This window comes from Alternaria rosae (assembly GCF_020736505.1).
Source record: "Alternaria rosae strain MPI-PUGE-AT-0040 chromosome Unknown BKA58scaffold_4, whole genome shotgun sequence".
NCBI lineage: Eukaryota > Fungi > Ascomycota > Dothideomycetes > Pleosporales > Pleosporaceae > Alternaria > Alternaria rosae.
Genome location: NW_025763573.1, coordinates 1,253,680 through 1,269,814, shown reverse-complemented (window position 1 = coordinate 1,269,814; position 16,135 = coordinate 1,253,680). Strand labels below are relative to the sequence as shown.

Below are 16,135 nucleotides of genomic sequence, written 5' to 3'. Positions count from 1 at the left end.
TCGACCCGGCACTCGATCTCTGCTCATCGCTCATCCCAGTGGTACTGCGATGATGCTTCATGTTGTAGCCCGAAAGGATGGCGTCGACCCGTCTTCTTCGCAGCGCGTCCGTGGACTCAGTGGCCACGTCTAGGAACACCCGTTCCGCCTGCAATGGCCTATATCCAGGTGTCCAAAATCGTTGAAGAAGGCCATCCACCGCTGCCAGTTCGGCTGCTAGGAAGGCTTTGTCGTTCATCGTCCATGGTACTGCGGTAACGCAACGCAGAGGAGCAACTCACAACTTCCGCAATCCATATGTACCCATCCAAGCAGGTCCTCTCGAAAAGAGAAGTATCGTCAACACAAGAGCTGCGATGACGCAGAGCAACGACGAGCTACTCACGACTCCCGCAGTACATCACCATCCCATACTCGAAGGTACTCCTCAAATGAGAGAGATCGCAATCATCAGACTCTGCTCATCGCTTCCTCAAACCCTACAACTGCGTTCTCCCCATTTTGAGCACCGTGGCCGAGACGACTCATATACTACAGCCGGCTGTATAGCTGCCACTTTCGCAAAAGGAGCTTGCGGGGGCTTCTGCACATTGATGGCGGTGCGGTCGACGAGACACAATCGAGGAGGGAGATTGCGGCGCCGGCGGGGGCTTCTGCACATTGATCTTCTGAGCAAGTGGAGAAACGAACACCAGCAAGAGCTTGTTGAGGATATTACGGAGACTGGGCGCATGGTCTTCGTGGCGAGCATGGAAGGGTTCTACGAGCTTAACCCATTCGAGTTGGACCTACCCCGCCGACGACCACAGTACTGCCGTGACACGCCAGACCCCTGACAAACAATCTCATGGCTATCGCAAGCATACCGTATACTAAAGTACAATCTTAATAACCAGCCTAAACTAGGACTAGACCGTAGTCAAAGTTAAAGGCGCACTCTATTGTGTCTGGAACCTACCGCAGTCACTCTCGTGACTAAGAACGATACACTCTGGGACGGCGGCTGAGAAGATTCCTACAGCTTCGAGAACGTTAAGGCGGGGAGTGATATTGTACCGCGGTCTGATACCTAGCATGTCAGCGTTGATAGCTTCTACACCCGCTCTATCAATTACAATAGTCACAAGACCGAGACTATTCTACTTTGACAACAGTTATAATAACAGCAATACTAGCATATGAATTAATCGAATCTTGTTCAATACGTCGAGTTACACGCCTGTAGAGAGTAGCATCTTTTTTGTGTCGTTGTTATTGAGGTTAGGATGAATTGGTGGAGTTTTGACGCATCCTAACCACACAACCTTTTGCGCCGCCACGCCACTTTGACTTGTAATCTTGAAGGAGTTACCGCTTATTGCGCTTCAAAACATAAACACTGATAACACTTCAAGGTTCACAACGAAAGTCCGTCTTCCCAGAATATCAATTCCTCCGGGGCTACCGAGGTCTTTTTGCACTTTCCAAGAACCCCTTACGCTGCTGTTTCCATGGTATACGATCTTCTTCGTCCAGATTTGCTTACCGTCCTCTGCTTTACTCTCGTTAATTTTCTTTTTGACACCTTAGTGCATCACGAGATGAGACGACGCAACGAGACAGCAAGCCACCGATCTACGAAGACTGAGCATGCTCACGCACCGTTCTCGTTTACCCTATTCCATTACAGAGTTTCTTGATACATGCTTGAACAAGTACTCGCTATCCGTAGAGGTGACTGCATAGGTCGTCTACACATGCAAGGACTCTGGGGGTGGCAATAATTCGTGTCGCGTTTCTAAGGTTTGCTGCATACATCGTACTATAACTTAGGAAGTATGTAGTCTCTAAGTCAATGTATACTTCTAATAAGAAGATGATTCTAATAAAATTTCCTTAGAATGCGACACAGATTGTTGCCTCCCCTGATGGTGCTTGGGTCCTCGCTTACTCAACGCCCAGCTGGCGTTCTTTCTCGGACCCTCTTCTTTTCCAATACCAAATAGAGAAGAGCACCCAAACCATATATTAGTGTGCTTTTGTTTGTCGAAGACGCGGACTTCAACTTTGCACGACACATCCACCGTTTAGAGTCCAGAAGGTTTCTACAGTAACTCCTTGATTATCTATTAGCGCGCATGAATCGTTGGTGGAATAACAGAACTAGTTGCTTGTGGCTACCAGGAGAAACTCTAGATACCTTTAGAGTACCGTTTCCTATCAACGCTTGTTCCTTCCTTCCATACTGCCAACGCGTCCGACATCGCGCCTCAACAAGGCTAGCCCCACGTCCATCATTAGATAAGTAGAGGTACCCAGTTTGCTTCCAGCACCGCCCAAGTGCTCTAGCTCTGCATTCAATCGTCACCATACCTTCTACGCAGCTCTCATTGTACCGACCCACTACTTCCATCTCCCATATACGCACCGATACTAATCCAGAAGCCGCTCAGCGCTATCGCCAGCGCCCTAGCATTAGGACTGGGGAAGAAAGAGACCAACGAAAGCCCTACTAGAATATACAAGCAAGCCGCCGCATTCAGATATGAATCAAGCAAGCAGTATGCCACCAAGCAAGATGCCCACGTAAACGCGATTGCAGAGAAGATCGACTCAGATGAGCATCTACGTTTGTTTCAATAATATAGTCGTAGCAATGTATAACTTTTACCTTTAACATTTATCTAATCTCATACAACTTTGTACCCCAAAAGTAGCTTAGAGCGAATTGTTGCTCGATAAGTGTGCTGTATCTACCAAAGACATAGACTTTCAAGATACATCTACCTTGCAGAGTCTAGCAGGTTGTCGCGGTTTTCTGGAGCTATAAGAGTAAAGTTCTCGTTACACTGTACGTAGCCGGCACATGTGTAAAAGACTACTCTAAACTTCTCGCAACAGTGTATATACAACAAACACCCAGATAAAAAAAATTAGAATTTCTTGTTGGAATGTATACATCCCGCACACGTAGAGAAAGGGGTTCGGAAGATAAAAAGGTCTTGTAGTAGCCTAGTGAGATTTGACATACATCAAGAAATGGTGCATTAGAGATACCATCAACTTCGTCTCAGTATGTAGATGACGCATCCATGACACCGACCCATGCTCAGGTCTCTTCGACTTCCTTTGCGGGGAAACTCACGTATGTACCACCAGATCGCAGCCGAAGAGCTAGAGAGAAAGGTCGCAGATCGAGAAAGGGAAGCACGGATGTGCAGGGGAGAATATGAGGCACTGGCAGATACGGTGTCTACAACTTCCTCTGCGAGTAAACCATGACGCCTATCTCCACCCATACTGGCAGTCAAGGAGCCTGAGGCAGAAATCATGACTGCTGATAGATCAACAGTGGATAAGATCTAGCCGCATATCAATGGACAGTTTGACATGCGCTCGAAAGCTTATGAGTCGAGGATTGGTTTGAGTGACAATTTCTTCTCTTTCGTATTCAGCCATTTTAAAGGCAGACAAGGTGAGTGTGGCCCATGTGCCAAGAAATGTTGTATGCGTGGGTGAAGGAGGCAGTGGAAGCTCGAGGCACGTTCCAATCGGAGAAACCCCGGCATCCTTCCCCAAAAGTACAATCGCATAGTCGCGACCTGCATCAAGCTTCACATCCAACGCCAGAAAACCGCAACCCCCAAATCCTTAACCTCTCCCACACGCGCACGACGCGCTAATTGCTTCAAAATGGCCGCAGCAGAAGCCGAAGTCGCAGACGCGCTCTACAACCTCCGCCTGAGCATCAGGGCCAGCGCAACACCCATCCTGACCACGAGCGCCGAACCCACACCCGCCGATACCGTCGCAGACCTCGCCGTCGCAACACATGTCTCCTTCAACACCGATTCGGGCGACCACCGAGTGTTTGCGCTCAGCACGCCGACGCGGTTTGCGCCAGATGGCAAGGCGGTTGACTTGCGCAGCTGCTACTTCGCGTGGCTGAACAAGGACGCCTCCGTTACCGACTACTTCGCCGCTGTTCAGACGCTCAACGAGGAGTTGCCGAGCGGTGCGGGAGGCAGCGTGCAGAACCTCACCTTTGCGCAGAAGATTGAGCTCATCGCTTGGTTGAGTGGAGAGACGGAGAGTAGTGATAGCATTGCTGCTATAGATGGAGGCGCGCTCAGTGCTGCCGCTGGCGATGCGGCGGCTATTGCAGGCGGCAAGGGCGTCCCAGTCGATGGAGGAAGGGGTGCCAAAGTAGGGGCAGCAGGCAAGATGGTGGATGCGCGGTTACTGCAGATCTACGACGGGGAGAGGAAGATGGGAGATCACAACAGCGTGTTGAGGGGATCCAAGAACGTCGTACGTGTCCCCCAGCTCTCAGATCCTCTTACTGCCACAGACTGACACTTTGCAGGACTTCTCGCCTTACCGCAAGATCGCCAGCACATTCCTCCGCTCACGCCCCGATGCCAACAAGCTACCCGCTCCCCAGCCCGCGCTTGTCGCAAATCTCCAGAAACGACCTCAACGCCGCCTACAACCCATCATCCTCCTCTCACCGTCCGCCTCCTCTCTCCTGCGCACCTCGAACGCAAAGACGTTCCTAAGCGACGGTGTCTTTGTCCCACCAAACACCACAGATTCGTCCAGCACATCCGCCTCTGCGAACATGATACAAATTCAGCGTCTCCTCCCGTCCATCTCCTCACAACCCCTGACTTTCATCTGCGTTGATTCCACTGCCAGTTTCAAGCCCACCTACTGGAGTCGTGTGGTCGCCATCTTCACTACTGGCCAGCTCTGGCAGTTCAAGAGCTACAAATTCACCCAGCCTGCAGAGTTGTTTGCAAACTACCCGGGTATATTCGTCGGCTGGAGTTCGGAAGAGCCGCCGGAGACGGTGAAGCAATTGGGTAGGGGCGTGCTACCCGTGGGCGTAGACAAATGGACAGGCAGTGAAAAGGGCAGATGGAGGGACAGAGAGGTTGTCGAGAGGATCTGGGGCAGAATTGAAGAGGGCATGCGAAAGAGCGGCTGGACGAGAGACGGACCGGGACTGGCCGGGCAGCAGGGGCGGTAGGACATGATGCTTCGTGCGCCTTGCTCAAAGGGGGATTTGTATCGATATGTGACGGAACTCTATCTTGGGGTCTTGGGTGTTCTGGCGTTGATGCGTTATGCATAGTCTGCGAAGTGCGATATACCTCAAAAGCTGGTTTCGCGCATGCCTACTCGGGCAAAAGAACAAATCAAAGCAAAATACCGAAATCTTCACATCGCCCAGGTGCAGTGCAGTCAGGTGCAAAAGGTAAAACATTCATATATGTCATTTCATTTCACATGATATCTTGGTCCCAACAGAAACACCCTAATTCAAGTCCGCAGAGCAGCCGCTCGCCAGATTATACAAAACTCCAAAGAGATTGACTAAAGTCCGACTTTTACCCTTGTAATCTACCATCTACCACTCCAGTGGTTCGGTAATCGCCTCTCCCCGGTTGGTCTTTGGCACAGGTTGCGCCTGCACCTTGACTGGTCCGCGTCCATGTCTCTTCAGGAAGCCACTTCCATCTAGCCAAGGCCAGACAGCTGTGCGCTTCTGCTCATGCTTCTCAATCTTGTCAACGTTGGCCATGGTCAGACCAATGTCATCCAGTCCGTTGACAAGGCAGTGTTTCCTGAACTCCTCAACATCGAACTTGGCAAGTTCGGTTCCGTCGGCAGAGCGGATGACTTGGTTGGGTAGGTCCACCTCAATCTCCTTACCAGCGTTTGCCTCGTCGGCGACGCGTTGTAGGACAGCGGTGTCGGTAATTCGGATAGGAAGCATACCGTTCTTGAACGTGTTATTGAAGAAGATATCGCCAAAGGAGGGGGCGATGATGCATTTGATACCGAAGTCGAGGAGCGCCCAGGGTGCGTGTTCACGACTTGAGCCGCAGCCAAAGTTGGGGCCTGTGCAGACTAGAATCTTGGAGTTGCGGTAAGGTTCCTTGTTCAGTACGAAAGATGAGTCCTCCTTGTTACTGCCGGCCTCGTAGCGCCAGGCATGGAAGAGAGCACTACCAAGACCAGATCGCTTGATGGTCTTGAGGAACTGCTTAGGGATGATAGCATCAGTATCAATGTTCGCTACGTCCATGGGTGCTGCGTATCCGCGGAGGGTCTCGAACTTAGGCATCCCGGCTGAGGCACCACCTGTGCTACCAGTATTTGAGCTAGTGTGCTGAGGTCCGGAGCTAGGAAGGTCCATGATCTTTTCAAACTCTTCGTCGCTGCTAGGAGGCTCGACTTGCGCATCTAACTCAATCTTCGGTGAGCCCTTGGCTTGTCCAGAAGTTTGTGGTGCAAGTTTCCGTACATCGGCCAGGTTTCCTACAATGGCAGCGGCAGCAGCCATGGCGGGTGACATGAGGTGGGTTCGGCCACCCGCACCCTGCCGGCCCTCGAAGTTTCTGTTCGAGGTTGAAGCACATCGCTCACCGGGAGAAAGAATGTCGGGGTTCATGCCCAAGCACATTGAGCATCCAGCTTCTCTCCACTCGAATCCGGCATCGCTGAAGATTTTGTCGAGACCCTCCGCCTCAGCCTGCTTCTTTACTAGACCAGAACCAGGCACGATCATGGCCCGCTTGATGTTGGAAGCCACCTTCTTGCCTTCAACAATTTGGGCAGCTGACCGCAGGTCCTCAATACGGGCGTTCGTGCAAGATCCGATGAAGATCTTGTCAAGCGGGATCTCCTGCATGGGGGTGCCGGCAGTCAGACCCATGTACTTCAGAGCGCGTTCGCATGCCAGCTTCTTGACCTCGTCTTGGAAGTCATCAGGTCCAGGTACTACACCAGTAATTGGGATGACATCTTGAGGTGAAGTACCCCAAGATACAGTTGGGGCGATGTCCTTCGCGTCAATCAGAACCTCAATGTCGTATTTGGCGCCTTCATCTGACTTGAGACCCAGCCAGTAACTGCATGCCTTCTTCCACTCCGGGCTGTCAACCTTGGGTGCGAGAGGCTTTCCCTTGAGATAGTCGATAGTAATCTGATCAGGCGCGATCATACCGGCTCTTGCGCCACCCTCGATTGACATGTTGCATATCGACATGCGCGCCTCCATGCTCAAGCCGCGGATAGCCGAGCCACAGAACTCGATGACGGCACCTGTTCCTCCGGCCGTGCCAATTTTACCGATGACGTGCAAGATGATGTCCTTGCTGCCAACGCCAGGTCCTAGCTCGCCGTCAACCTGGACTTTCATGTTCTTGCTCCGTTGTGTGATGATGGTCTGTGTGGCTAGAACGTGTTCGACCTCGCTGGTACCAATGCCAAAGGCGAGGGCACCAAAAGCGCCATGTGTGGATGTGTGGCTATCACCACATACGACCGTGGTACCGGGGAGCGTGAAGCCCTGTTCGGGTCCGATGATGTGCACAATACCCTGCCTCTTGTCGTCGAGGCCGAAGTAAGTGAGGTCGAAGGCCTTGACGTTCTCCTCAAGGGTCATGCATTGTAATCGCGAGTCGGTCTCTTCGATGAATTTCTCGGTCGTAGTGAGGTTTTTCCGCGACGCGGTGGGGATATTCTGCTGCCGTTAGCTGCTGCTGGATTCTGCAAGATGCAACACATACGTGGTCGACTGTCGCAAGGGTGCAGTCCGGTCTTCGCACTCGACGGCCAGCATTCCGAAGGCCCTCAAAAGCTTGCTGTAGTTGCGTAAGTGTGTGCAAAAGCAGGACGGAATTCGAGGACTGCCTACTGGTGATGTCACTTCGTGAACAAGATGTCTGTCTGTACAGCTGTTAGTAAGAAACAATGGCTACACAGCGCATGTCATACCAATATAGAGCAGGATTGTGCCATCTTCCTTCTCTTCGACGATGTGGTCCTCGAAGACCTTGTCGTACAGGGTCTGCGGCGGTTTCACAGCAGACGGCATATTGTATATGTGAGGTAGAAGTTGCACGGCAAGCCCAAAGTAGGTGCAGGAAAATAGAGTAGTAGGTCAAGAGAGTGAGACGTGCTCGGCCAGGGCAGGTATCGGCTTAAATGAGGCGCGTGTGGAACTCAAATCGATGGAAGGCGAACGAGGCACAAAAAGATGCCGGCCGATGTTCGGAGTCGACAGTAAGAGGGGCACAGCCGCCAATCACGCCGCGAATGATGACGGTCCGCCTCGGCCTCCACCGCTGTCGGGCTGCGATACTTCATATCTGGTAGGTGCCAGGCGGTGATAGTGGCCTTGAGCGATATAACACGCAGGCAACCTTGTCGCGCATCCCCTCTGGCACTGCGAGAGCTCCTCTAGGTACTGTTTCCGCAACCAATGACGACATTCCTGTGTCGAGAGGTCGCTCCTGCCCCGCACTGCGCGTGCCCCACTGCACCGCCTCCCGAGCGCCGTCTGCAGCGTCAGCAAGTCTACCAATGTTCCGATTTGACACTGGATGAGCATGTTGCGACGAGAGCTGACGAGGCCCTGCCCAACCCACATGTTCACCCACGCATCGTGAGGCTGGAGTGGACCTGACATGTAGCCGAAGTGCAGAAGCAATTTGCTGCGTTTGAAGAAGAATACAATAGCCGTTGATAAGGAAGCGAGCTACCTCGTCCGACTGTAATCCTTCGACCGCATCGCTATATCCACTCCAATGTCGCATCTATCAGAGCGGGGTGAACACAATACGCCGAAGTTGCCGGCAAGTCCCTTGTAGCATATGCACCCCGACCATCCTCCTAGTAATTTACATGTTCCGTGATACTATAGTACACCCACCGGTCTATATGCGTACCCATACATCTACAAATTGTCCGCTGTAAAGATAAGCAATGCCATGCGATGCCGCACGAATAGTCCTACAAGTCCAATCGCGAACTGGAACGCGAGCAAACCCATGGCTAAGCGGTCCTCCCGCATGGGACCGAACCATACTAACCACAAGTTGATTAGTGTAAAGTTGCTCGACGAGACCACCTGCCCTTTCCCATCCGTCTCAACGTCGAGCATCCGAAGCCGGTGCAGCACCTTGAGGCTCTCCGCTATCGGTCGTCGTAGTGGTTTGGTGAATTCGACGCGCGATGGCTCCAGTAAACCTGTCCGTGCGTTGAAATGCGGAAGCCGATGTCGGGGACATGGTACAATATGGAACAGTTGGGGTGCCGAGTAGACAAAGTTGAACGCTTGTGGTAAGAGTAGCAACATGAGTGTTTTGCTGAAGTGGCCGAGGATGGCCACAACGGCGAATACCATGCCCGCAAAATAACAGTAAGTGTCGCCAACAAACACCTTTGCTGGATACCAGTTGTGCATAAGTAAGGCCATCGAGACACCGATAAACGGTAGTAGCAGATACAGCGAGAACAGATGCGAGTCCGTCGCTGGATGTGGGTACGTCGTAAATGGTGAGAGATAGAGCATGTCATTGCCGACAATCAGGACTGCAATGACTATGGACTGGGCCACCTCAATGCCGTTGATGCCCGCCAAGATGTTGATGCTATTCGAGGAGAAGATGGACATCAGCGCCATGTAGACGTAGTAGAGCCAGCCTGGTCGTAGATCAATTAGCGATGCAAAAGGAACGCCCCACGCAAGTACATACCCAGATCAAAGAGCTCGCCAAGGTAAGGCCTGAGCGGTAGTGGAACGACCATCTGCGTGACACCAAAGTCGACAAAGTAAACCACGAGCATGGGAATAACTGCAAAGGCTGGAATGAGCACCTTGTGTCGCCATCTTATGTCGAACAGGTCGTCACCAACACCGAGCAGTACGATCGACTGGAGGGAGAGTATGGCGGACAGATAGGACGCAAGCTTGTTGTGAGGAAACCTGTGTAGTAGCCTTCCGGTCTCGATCAGCTCCAGTTCTTTGATGGTGTCCCGGTTACCGCCCCCTGATGTTGCGACTACAATGTCCTTGTAAAATGGCCATGGTATGAAGAAGATCAAGATAAAGAGGTACACCATAGCACACACCGCGCCCATCATCTCTGGGCTATCGTCATTAGTCGATTATGATCATGTGCAGTATACTTGACACTCACATTTCAATCTGCTTCAGCTTACAGAGATCCTTCCCTTTGAAGCCACGCTTCGCAAATGCATCTCCAAGCCACCGTATCAAAGCATAACAGAATGCAAAGGCCAGACCACTGAGCGCTATCGACGCGACAAGCGGCTCACCATCACCGTGAAGCGTGTTGGCCAGCACACCGACACAAGCGAGCGATAAGGAGAGCAGTGAAAGTGATTCTGTTGATGACAGCGCGCTCGTCATGGTGACAGTGATAGTGTTTGATGTCGAGGTGACGGCGGATCTTGGCACGTAAACGCCTGTAGCTGTTGACTCCGCCCGGCCGTTTGCTGTCGCGACGATATCAACAACTGTTGCGCAACCTCCTCACAGCAACACCGTTACGACCCGCCGCTTTGCCGAATCGCCACCTCTTTGTCTGAACCCGGAGCGTGACTTTGCGTGAATCGTTCGAAGTGGACTTGAGACTGACAAATAAAGATTGTGAACAGATCCACGACTCCAGCAACGAAACGAACGAGCTCGCAGAGTGAGCGAGAGACGAACAGAGCAGCAGAATTTGCACGAGGTCGTGGTTGCGGTGTTTGGTGAGTAGATATTCTGGCAAGGTGTTGTTTCGGCTTCTTCCTGCTCTGCTAACCCGAAACGATAGACCCACGAACATTGGCATCAACATGGCGGACCACAACCAAGCCAGCCGCCCGGCCAAGGCCGATGAACTCCTGGACGGTCTGAATGCGGTGAGCAGTCACCTCGCGTCGCGAAGTTTCCTCCAGCACTTGACAGTCTCGCGTCTGCCCTCTGCTGCGGTCAGCGATTCGTCCTCGCTGGGCCCCACCAAAGAGGAAGCACGGTCGCCTGCACGGAGACCCCATCTCAATATCGCCGCCGCTTTCGAAGACGAGATCGAGCACGTGGATCTAATCGCTCCCCTGATTCAGGAGCCTTGCGCCGACGGCAGCACAGGCAGCGTCGAGCAGCGCGTCATCGACCAACTAGAGGTGGCCTTTGTGTGTGCGCATCGCGCCTACGCTGAGATGGCGGCAGAGCGAAGCTTCCAGACCTTCTCGCATGGCCACCAGGACCTCGTACTCGCTGTCGACTTCAACTACTTCGGTACGCGCATGGTCACGGCAAGCTCAGATCACCGCGTCAAGGTCTGGGACAAGAAGGACGATTCGTGGACCCTGGTCGAGAGCTGGAAAGCTCACGATGCCGAGATTGTCGATGTAAGTTATCTAATCTTCAGCCGCAAATCTTCTTTCGGTCACCTGCATGCCATTTTGCCACCTTTGTGATCCGTCGCTAACTTCATATACAGGTCAAGTGGAACGGTCCCTTCATGGGCGAGGTTGTTGGTAGCATTGGTGAAGATGGTCGCTGCAAGATCTGGCAAGAGGACGTCACCGAGGTAGCCATGTCTGGTAACCGCTTCAAGCTGGTCTACGTCCTCCCTTCGTTGACCAACGCGCCGTTCATGTCTTTGGACTTCAAGAACATCATGCAGGAGACCTGGCTCGCGCTCATCACCCGCGACGGCTATCTCACTGTCTATGAGCCCCAGGATCAGAACAACCTCCATGAATGGACTATCCTGGCAGAGCGCTGGGTCTCCGAAAACAATCCTCCCGAGCGCCAAGAGGAGGTAGGCTTCAAGGTCGTCTTTCACAAGGAGAAGCTACCTTGTTGGACGGCCATCACCGCTGGTCTTGACCGCAAGTCGCTATCGCTCGCCGTTGCTGCCATGAAAGACGTCCTTGTCTTCCGCACCGACAAGGCCAAGCGCTTCTTCCAAGTTGCCAAGCTGGAGGGTGCTCGTCAGATCGTTCGGGACCTGGCCTGGGCCAATGGCTCTATGCGAGGCTACGATATCTTGGCTACGGCTAGCAAAGACGGGGCTATCCGCATCTATGAGCTTCGTACGCAGACCGAGAATAGGAACACTGCATCTGGAGACGCATCGTCTTCCGCTCCGCTTTCAGTCTCTCCGCGGAGCCATCGACAGAACGCCCCATCTGGTATCGGAGCTGGACTGGCTGGAACTTCCAAGGCCCCCGACGCTTCCATTGAGAATGAGCAGTATCCTGGTCGCATCAAGCAGAAGGCAGAGATGACAGATGAGCTTACCAATCATCACGGAGCGGTTTGGCGTGTCGCGTTCTCGCAGATGGGTAAGTCATATCGGAAAAACATGGACAGTCACACTAACGATCATCACAGGTGATCTCCTCGTCACTACTGGAGATGACGCTAGCATTCGTACCTGGAAGAAGGCCGCTGATGGCCACTGGCAGGAATATGCCCAGATTGAGACCGCTCAAGATAACTAGCGAGTCAACCGTTTCCTGCATTGTTAGATTCGACATGTTATGAGTCGAATTAGTCTTCTGAATGAGACATCTATGGCGTTGGTGGCAGGCGGATCGGCGGGAGCCTATTAGCAAGCCGAAACGCATTGCATAACGGAGCAACTATTGGATGAGGAAAGGAGGTCTTGCATGTGGAATTTTCGGCGTTTAGGCATAAGGATAACACCACACGACATACGACGCATGGCTGCTACGCTGCGTCCAGGTCATTCCACGTTTAGATACCCACGGCTATCCATCACTGATTCATCAGCCATGTCATGGTGAGACTTTTCATTTCTGTAATCTTTGGTAAACAATTAAGAACAGGAGCAATGCTTACAATAACCTTGAACACCATAAGAGAAGATGAAGAACTTCTCGGAGTTAGAAGAGAACCACATGTGAAGCTCGCCGTCTTTCCAGATACCAGTCCGTGAGGACGATCCCCAGACTTGGCTTTCTACAAATCCTACTATGGACTGTCTGTGGAGAGAGGCAGCTGACGCTGAGAATGCGCCCAACCTTCTAAAAGTTCCTTTTTGGCTTGTTATGCATGAGAGCACTCTAAGCAAGCCAGTGGGAAGCATGGGTGACACTCTAATGGATTCTGTCATCATAATCCACAGCCGACTTACGCTCCATCGTCCGTATTAACTATGGGACTGTCGACGACATGAGTAACCCGTCCATACGGTTGTTACACAGCAAGCTCGGCTACCATGTAGCCACACTTCGAGATCACGGACTGCCTCACTCCCCGTAGACATACGTAAATACTGGGCTACTGCCGCTCAGATCTTTATTCATAAGTCAAGTTCCAAGATTGTTCTGGTGGTTGGCAACGTCGCAGCGCGTGCGTACACCATGTATCTCAAGTAGATGCAAGTACCGCACACTACGATATGGGTGTTTGGTAAGAAACGTTTCCCCGTTGAGGTACCTTTGGGTTGGCTTGGGACTTTTGAGGATGGCACCGTTCAACGGCTGAGTTTCGCCATCCCTCATCCAGAGGCATTCTCCAGGAACCGCGGATCGGTACTAACGGACATTCGACGCAAACATGCCTTTATAGAGCGCATGCTCGACTTCTACCAAGCGAAGCTGTTTACGGGTGTTCATCTTCCGTTATTATTGTCTACATCAGCCTCACTATACCAACATAGCATTGGTAGCATCTTGCCCGCCTCAGAGTTCACAAAGTATAGCCGAACGAACGATGCTCTTAGCCAGCATTTTAGTCGGCCAACATTGGACACGGGCTCACTTGACAAGGCCCTCAGGAAAAGAAGAGATGCCTAGGTATCAGCCTCGATCAAGAATTAACCATCAAGGCCATCCAGAAAGCCGTTAATGTGAAGCCTTTTGATGCTCTCAGCTATTGGTAACGAGATGAGGTCAAGCGCTAATACGGCAATTGTATGGGGTTGTTGTGTAGTCGGTGGACTCGAGGTATCACTCCATCCAAGGAGAAAACTTGAACATCCATCTCTAGAGGGTGATAGATGCAAGCAGCCAAGAGTCTACATCACGTTGAGATTTTGCCAATCTCTGTTTTGATACCAATGTAGACTGCAGCTCACCTCTTCAATTCAATCTTTGAATGCGGTGGCAATGCGAGTTGCTTGGGTTTTGATGGACAAGCCATCTACAATATGATAGTAGAGAAGATATTAGAGAACGCTGGTACGTAATTAAGCTCTGGCGATTGGAGCTGATGTGATAGTAACAGAAAAAGCACCCCAAGAGAGAAGGTATGGCACATGCTGCTATTTTGAAAAAGTATGTGAAATGATGTGCGGGTATAAGGTACACAAGGTAGCATCGAACAGTTTCATTGCGCCGGTACACAGTCATCCTGTTATGACAGCCATCATTGCGGTGCGCCGTGTAAACATCAGATGGTATTAAGAGGAGACGACAGCTCCAGGAGTTTCGCTCTTATCCTTTCCTAGGTCTTGGACTCCTAGGCACTAGACCTTCGCCTTGCGCCTTCATCTTGTCCATCGCCTGCTGAACTTGATGCTGTCTCTTTGAAACGTGCTCGTGCCGCTTCTCGACGTCTGCCTCAAATTCCTGGGCCAGCTTGCGTTTCTTTTGCCTTGCCTCCTTTGTGCGCTGGATGATGTCCTGAAACCGATCGAGGAACCAGTCGCCAGCATCCTCCCACTCGGTGGTGGGTAGTGCCTGGAAAAATTCGGATTGCTGAACGGCATCTAGATTCTGCTGTACTAACTCTAGACGCTCAACCAGAGGCTTCTGAAGATCTTCCTTTGCGAGTACAGACGGCCGGGCGCGAGGATTAGTGTCGAAGCTCTCGTTCCTGAGCTCCTCGTAACTCATCCTGAACAGCGTCTTGTCATCGTAATCTTCATGTGAGACGGCTTCGAGCTCCTCGATTGGCGCTTGCTCGACCAGTTGCTCCTGCGTTACTGGTTCTTGTATAGCTGGTACTGGAGGTTGGCGCTTGAGAGGCGCATGCGACTCACTGGGCATGGCATTCTTCTTTGGTGGAGGCTGCGTCCAATGGCCAGAAGACTGCCGAAAAAGGTTTTGCTGAGATTTGCTGGGCTGCACCTTGGTACTAGGGCGAGAACCCGAATACATCGGTAGGTTGGCAGTGCTGTTCGGCTTGGTCGGAGGATGGGTTTGATGCTGACTGGCTGGAAGGGCAAGGACATATTGCTGAGCATTCTGAACTCCAGCCTGCAGAGAAGGCGCAACAGTGCGAGACTGCTCGCGGAGTTGTGCACCATGCCGAAACAAACCCGATGGCTGCTGCGTGTTCTGGTGGGCAATTGGTACGTTTCCCATTTGCTGTTGTTGCAGGGCATGGGGCGCCGTCATGCGTGCAGCTTGCTTGTTTACATTCTGCCGCTGAGGCGGTGGGGAAATGGGGGCAAGCTCGTTGTGGAAGTTGGAGAGTGCGTCCTGTCCACCTTCCCACTCGGACGGCTCACCATTGGTGGTCGGGGGATACGAGTCACCTCGGACAGTTGGGAGCGCACCGCGCCCTACCTCTTGCAAAAAGGCGACTTGATCATCGTACGGAAGATGTTCAAGTCCGTGTGCACCCATGAAACCTTGATTATCCTGCAGCAGTTCGTCATCATAACCTTCAGACTCGTCGTCCGGATAGTCCGACTCGTCTCGACACTCTTCGCCCTCTCCCTCTATCTCCGAAGCGCCACCAAGGTTGACGACATGTCCTTGCCGTGGGTAGTGCTGCTCTTTCTGTTGACTGTCTTCGACTTGCACGATAGATGGGTTCACAGTAGTGTCAAGACTCTCTGCATCAGTGTCGTAGAGATCACGCTTCTGACTTGGACCCGGACCTAACTGTCGATTTTGGAGAGGCTGCTGTAAGATGGCGGAGCTATTTTGGGTAATGTTGAGTCCGCGCGCCGGAATACCAGAAACTGCTTGAGGTTGCTGAACGGAATGTCCGTTTTTTATTGATACCCTCGCGTTTGCTGCATTGGCTTGACGGTCGGGCTTGCCTTGAGGCTGACCAGCGGCAGGACTGCCGGTTCTCTGACGAGCGACAAAGCCTTGCATGGTAATATGAAAAGAGAGCCGCACTCACTCTCTTACTTGTCGACGGTCAGCTGAAGTTGAGGTTTGCGACGTGAGTTGAGAAAGTGAGTGTTGAGGCTTGAATGAGAAAGCGCGTCTTTGATGATGCTCTAACTTAATCCGGATAAGCCTCGGCCCCACTAAAGTGAGCCTAGCACCGCGATGACGATATCTTATCTCCGAGTCGTAGTGTTGCTCCCTTCGCCCATGCCTGGAGACTCGTTCCCCACGAGGTTTGGCATTCTAC

At 52.1% G+C, this 16,135-nt stretch overlaps 5 protein-coding genes across 5 annotated transcripts; 2 read left to right on the top strand and 3 right to left on the bottom strand.

Moving 5' to 3' along the window:
• The first annotated feature begins 3,590 nt into the window (after positions 1 to 3,590).
• BKA58DRAFT_336720 (RNA pol II accessory factor, Cdc73 family-domain-containing protein) lies at positions 3,591 to 5,199 on the top strand. The gene is made up of 2 exons (XM_046168261.1): positions 3,591 to 4,290; positions 4,346 to 5,199. The coding sequence occupies exons 1-2, from the start codon at positions 3,673 to 3,675 to the stop codon at positions 5,009 to 5,011; spliced, it is 1,284 nt and encodes a 427-aa protein (XP_046026188.1). The 5' UTR covers positions 3,591 to 3,672; the 3' UTR covers positions 5,012 to 5,199.
• Positions 5,173 to 8,170, bottom strand: BKA58DRAFT_468356 (3-isopropylmalate dehydratase). Its single transcript, XM_046175104.1, has 4 exons — positions 7,768 to 8,170; positions 7,688 to 7,719; positions 7,560 to 7,634; positions 5,173 to 7,513 (listed from the first exon to the last, which is right to left on the bottom strand). The coding sequence occupies exons 1-4, from the start codon at positions 7,865 to 7,867 to the stop codon at positions 5,393 to 5,395; spliced, it is 2,328 nt and encodes a 775-aa protein (XP_046026187.1). The 5' UTR covers positions 7,868 to 8,170; the 3' UTR covers positions 5,173 to 5,392.
• A 423-nt stretch (positions 8,171 to 8,593) lies between these two features.
• Positions 8,594 to 10,422, bottom strand: BKA58DRAFT_148841 (UDP-GlcNAc-1-phosphate transferase). The gene is made up of 3 exons (XM_046164748.1): positions 9,975 to 10,422; positions 9,531 to 9,925; positions 8,594 to 9,477 (listed from the first exon to the last, which is right to left on the bottom strand). Exons 1-3 carry the CDS (start codon positions 10,205 to 10,207, stop codon positions 8,729 to 8,731), a joined length of 1,377 nt encoding a protein of 458 aa, XP_046026186.1. The 5' UTR covers positions 10,208 to 10,422; the 3' UTR covers positions 8,594 to 8,728.
• A 216-nt stretch (positions 10,423 to 10,638) lies between these two features.
• Positions 10,639 to 12,294, top strand: BKA58DRAFT_312434 (nucleoporin seh1; the record flags this gene model as incomplete). Its single annotated transcript, XM_046167379.1, has 3 exons — positions 10,639 to 11,193; positions 11,286 to 12,135; positions 12,185 to 12,294. 3 exons carry the CDS (start codon positions 10,639 to 10,641, stop codon positions 12,292 to 12,294), a joined length of 1,515 nt encoding a protein of 504 aa, XP_046026185.1.
• A 1,627-nt stretch (positions 12,295 to 13,921) lies between these two features.
• On the bottom strand, positions 13,922 to 15,954 carry BKA58DRAFT_382286 (extracellular mutant protein 11-domain-containing protein). The gene has a single exon (XM_046170089.1). It carries the CDS (start codon positions 15,868 to 15,870, stop codon positions 14,254 to 14,256), a length of 1,617 nt encoding a protein of 538 aa, XP_046026184.1. The 5' UTR covers positions 15,871 to 15,954; the 3' UTR covers positions 13,922 to 14,253.
• Positions 15,955 to 16,135: the final 181 nt, after the last annotated feature.

Excerpts from the sequence above, each read along its gene's own strand:
- BKA58DRAFT_336720 (XM_046168261.1), top strand. The coding sequence starts at position 3,673 with ATGGCCGCAGCAGAAGCCGAAGTCGCAGACGCGCTCTACAACCTCCGC. Across the intron at positions 4,291-4,345 it reads TGAGGGGATCCAAGAACGTC|GACTTCTCGCCTTACCGCAA; the intron begins GTACGTGTCCCC and ends GACACTTTGCAG.
- BKA58DRAFT_382286 (XM_046170089.1), bottom strand. The coding sequence starts at position 15,870 with ATGCAAGGCTTTGTCGCTCGTCAGAGAACCGGCAGTCCTGCCGCTGGT.
- BKA58DRAFT_468356 (XM_046175104.1), bottom strand. The coding sequence starts at position 7,867 with ATGCCGTCTGCTGTGAAACCGCCGCAGACCCTGTACGACAAGGTCTTC. Across the intron at positions 7,720-7,767 it reads CACAATCCTGCTCTATATTG|ACAGACATCTTGTTCACGAA; the intron begins GTATGACATGCG and ends ACAGCTGTACAG. Across the intron at positions 7,635-7,687 it reads TTCACGAAGTGACATCACCA|CAAGCTTTTGAGGGCCTTCG; the intron begins GTAGGCAGTCCT and ends ACGCAACTACAG.
- BKA58DRAFT_148841 (XM_046164748.1), bottom strand. The coding sequence starts at position 10,207 with ATGACGAGCGCGCTGTCATCAACAGAATCACTTTCACTGCTCTCCTTA. Across the intron at positions 9,926-9,974 it reads AAGCTGAAGCAGATTGAAAT|CCCAGAGATGATGGGCGCGG; the intron begins GTGAGTGTCAAG and ends TAATGACGATAG. Across the intron at positions 9,478-9,530 it reads TGGCGAGCTCTTTGATCTGG|GCTGGCTCTACTACGTCTAC; the intron begins GTATGTACTTGC and ends ATCTACGACCAG.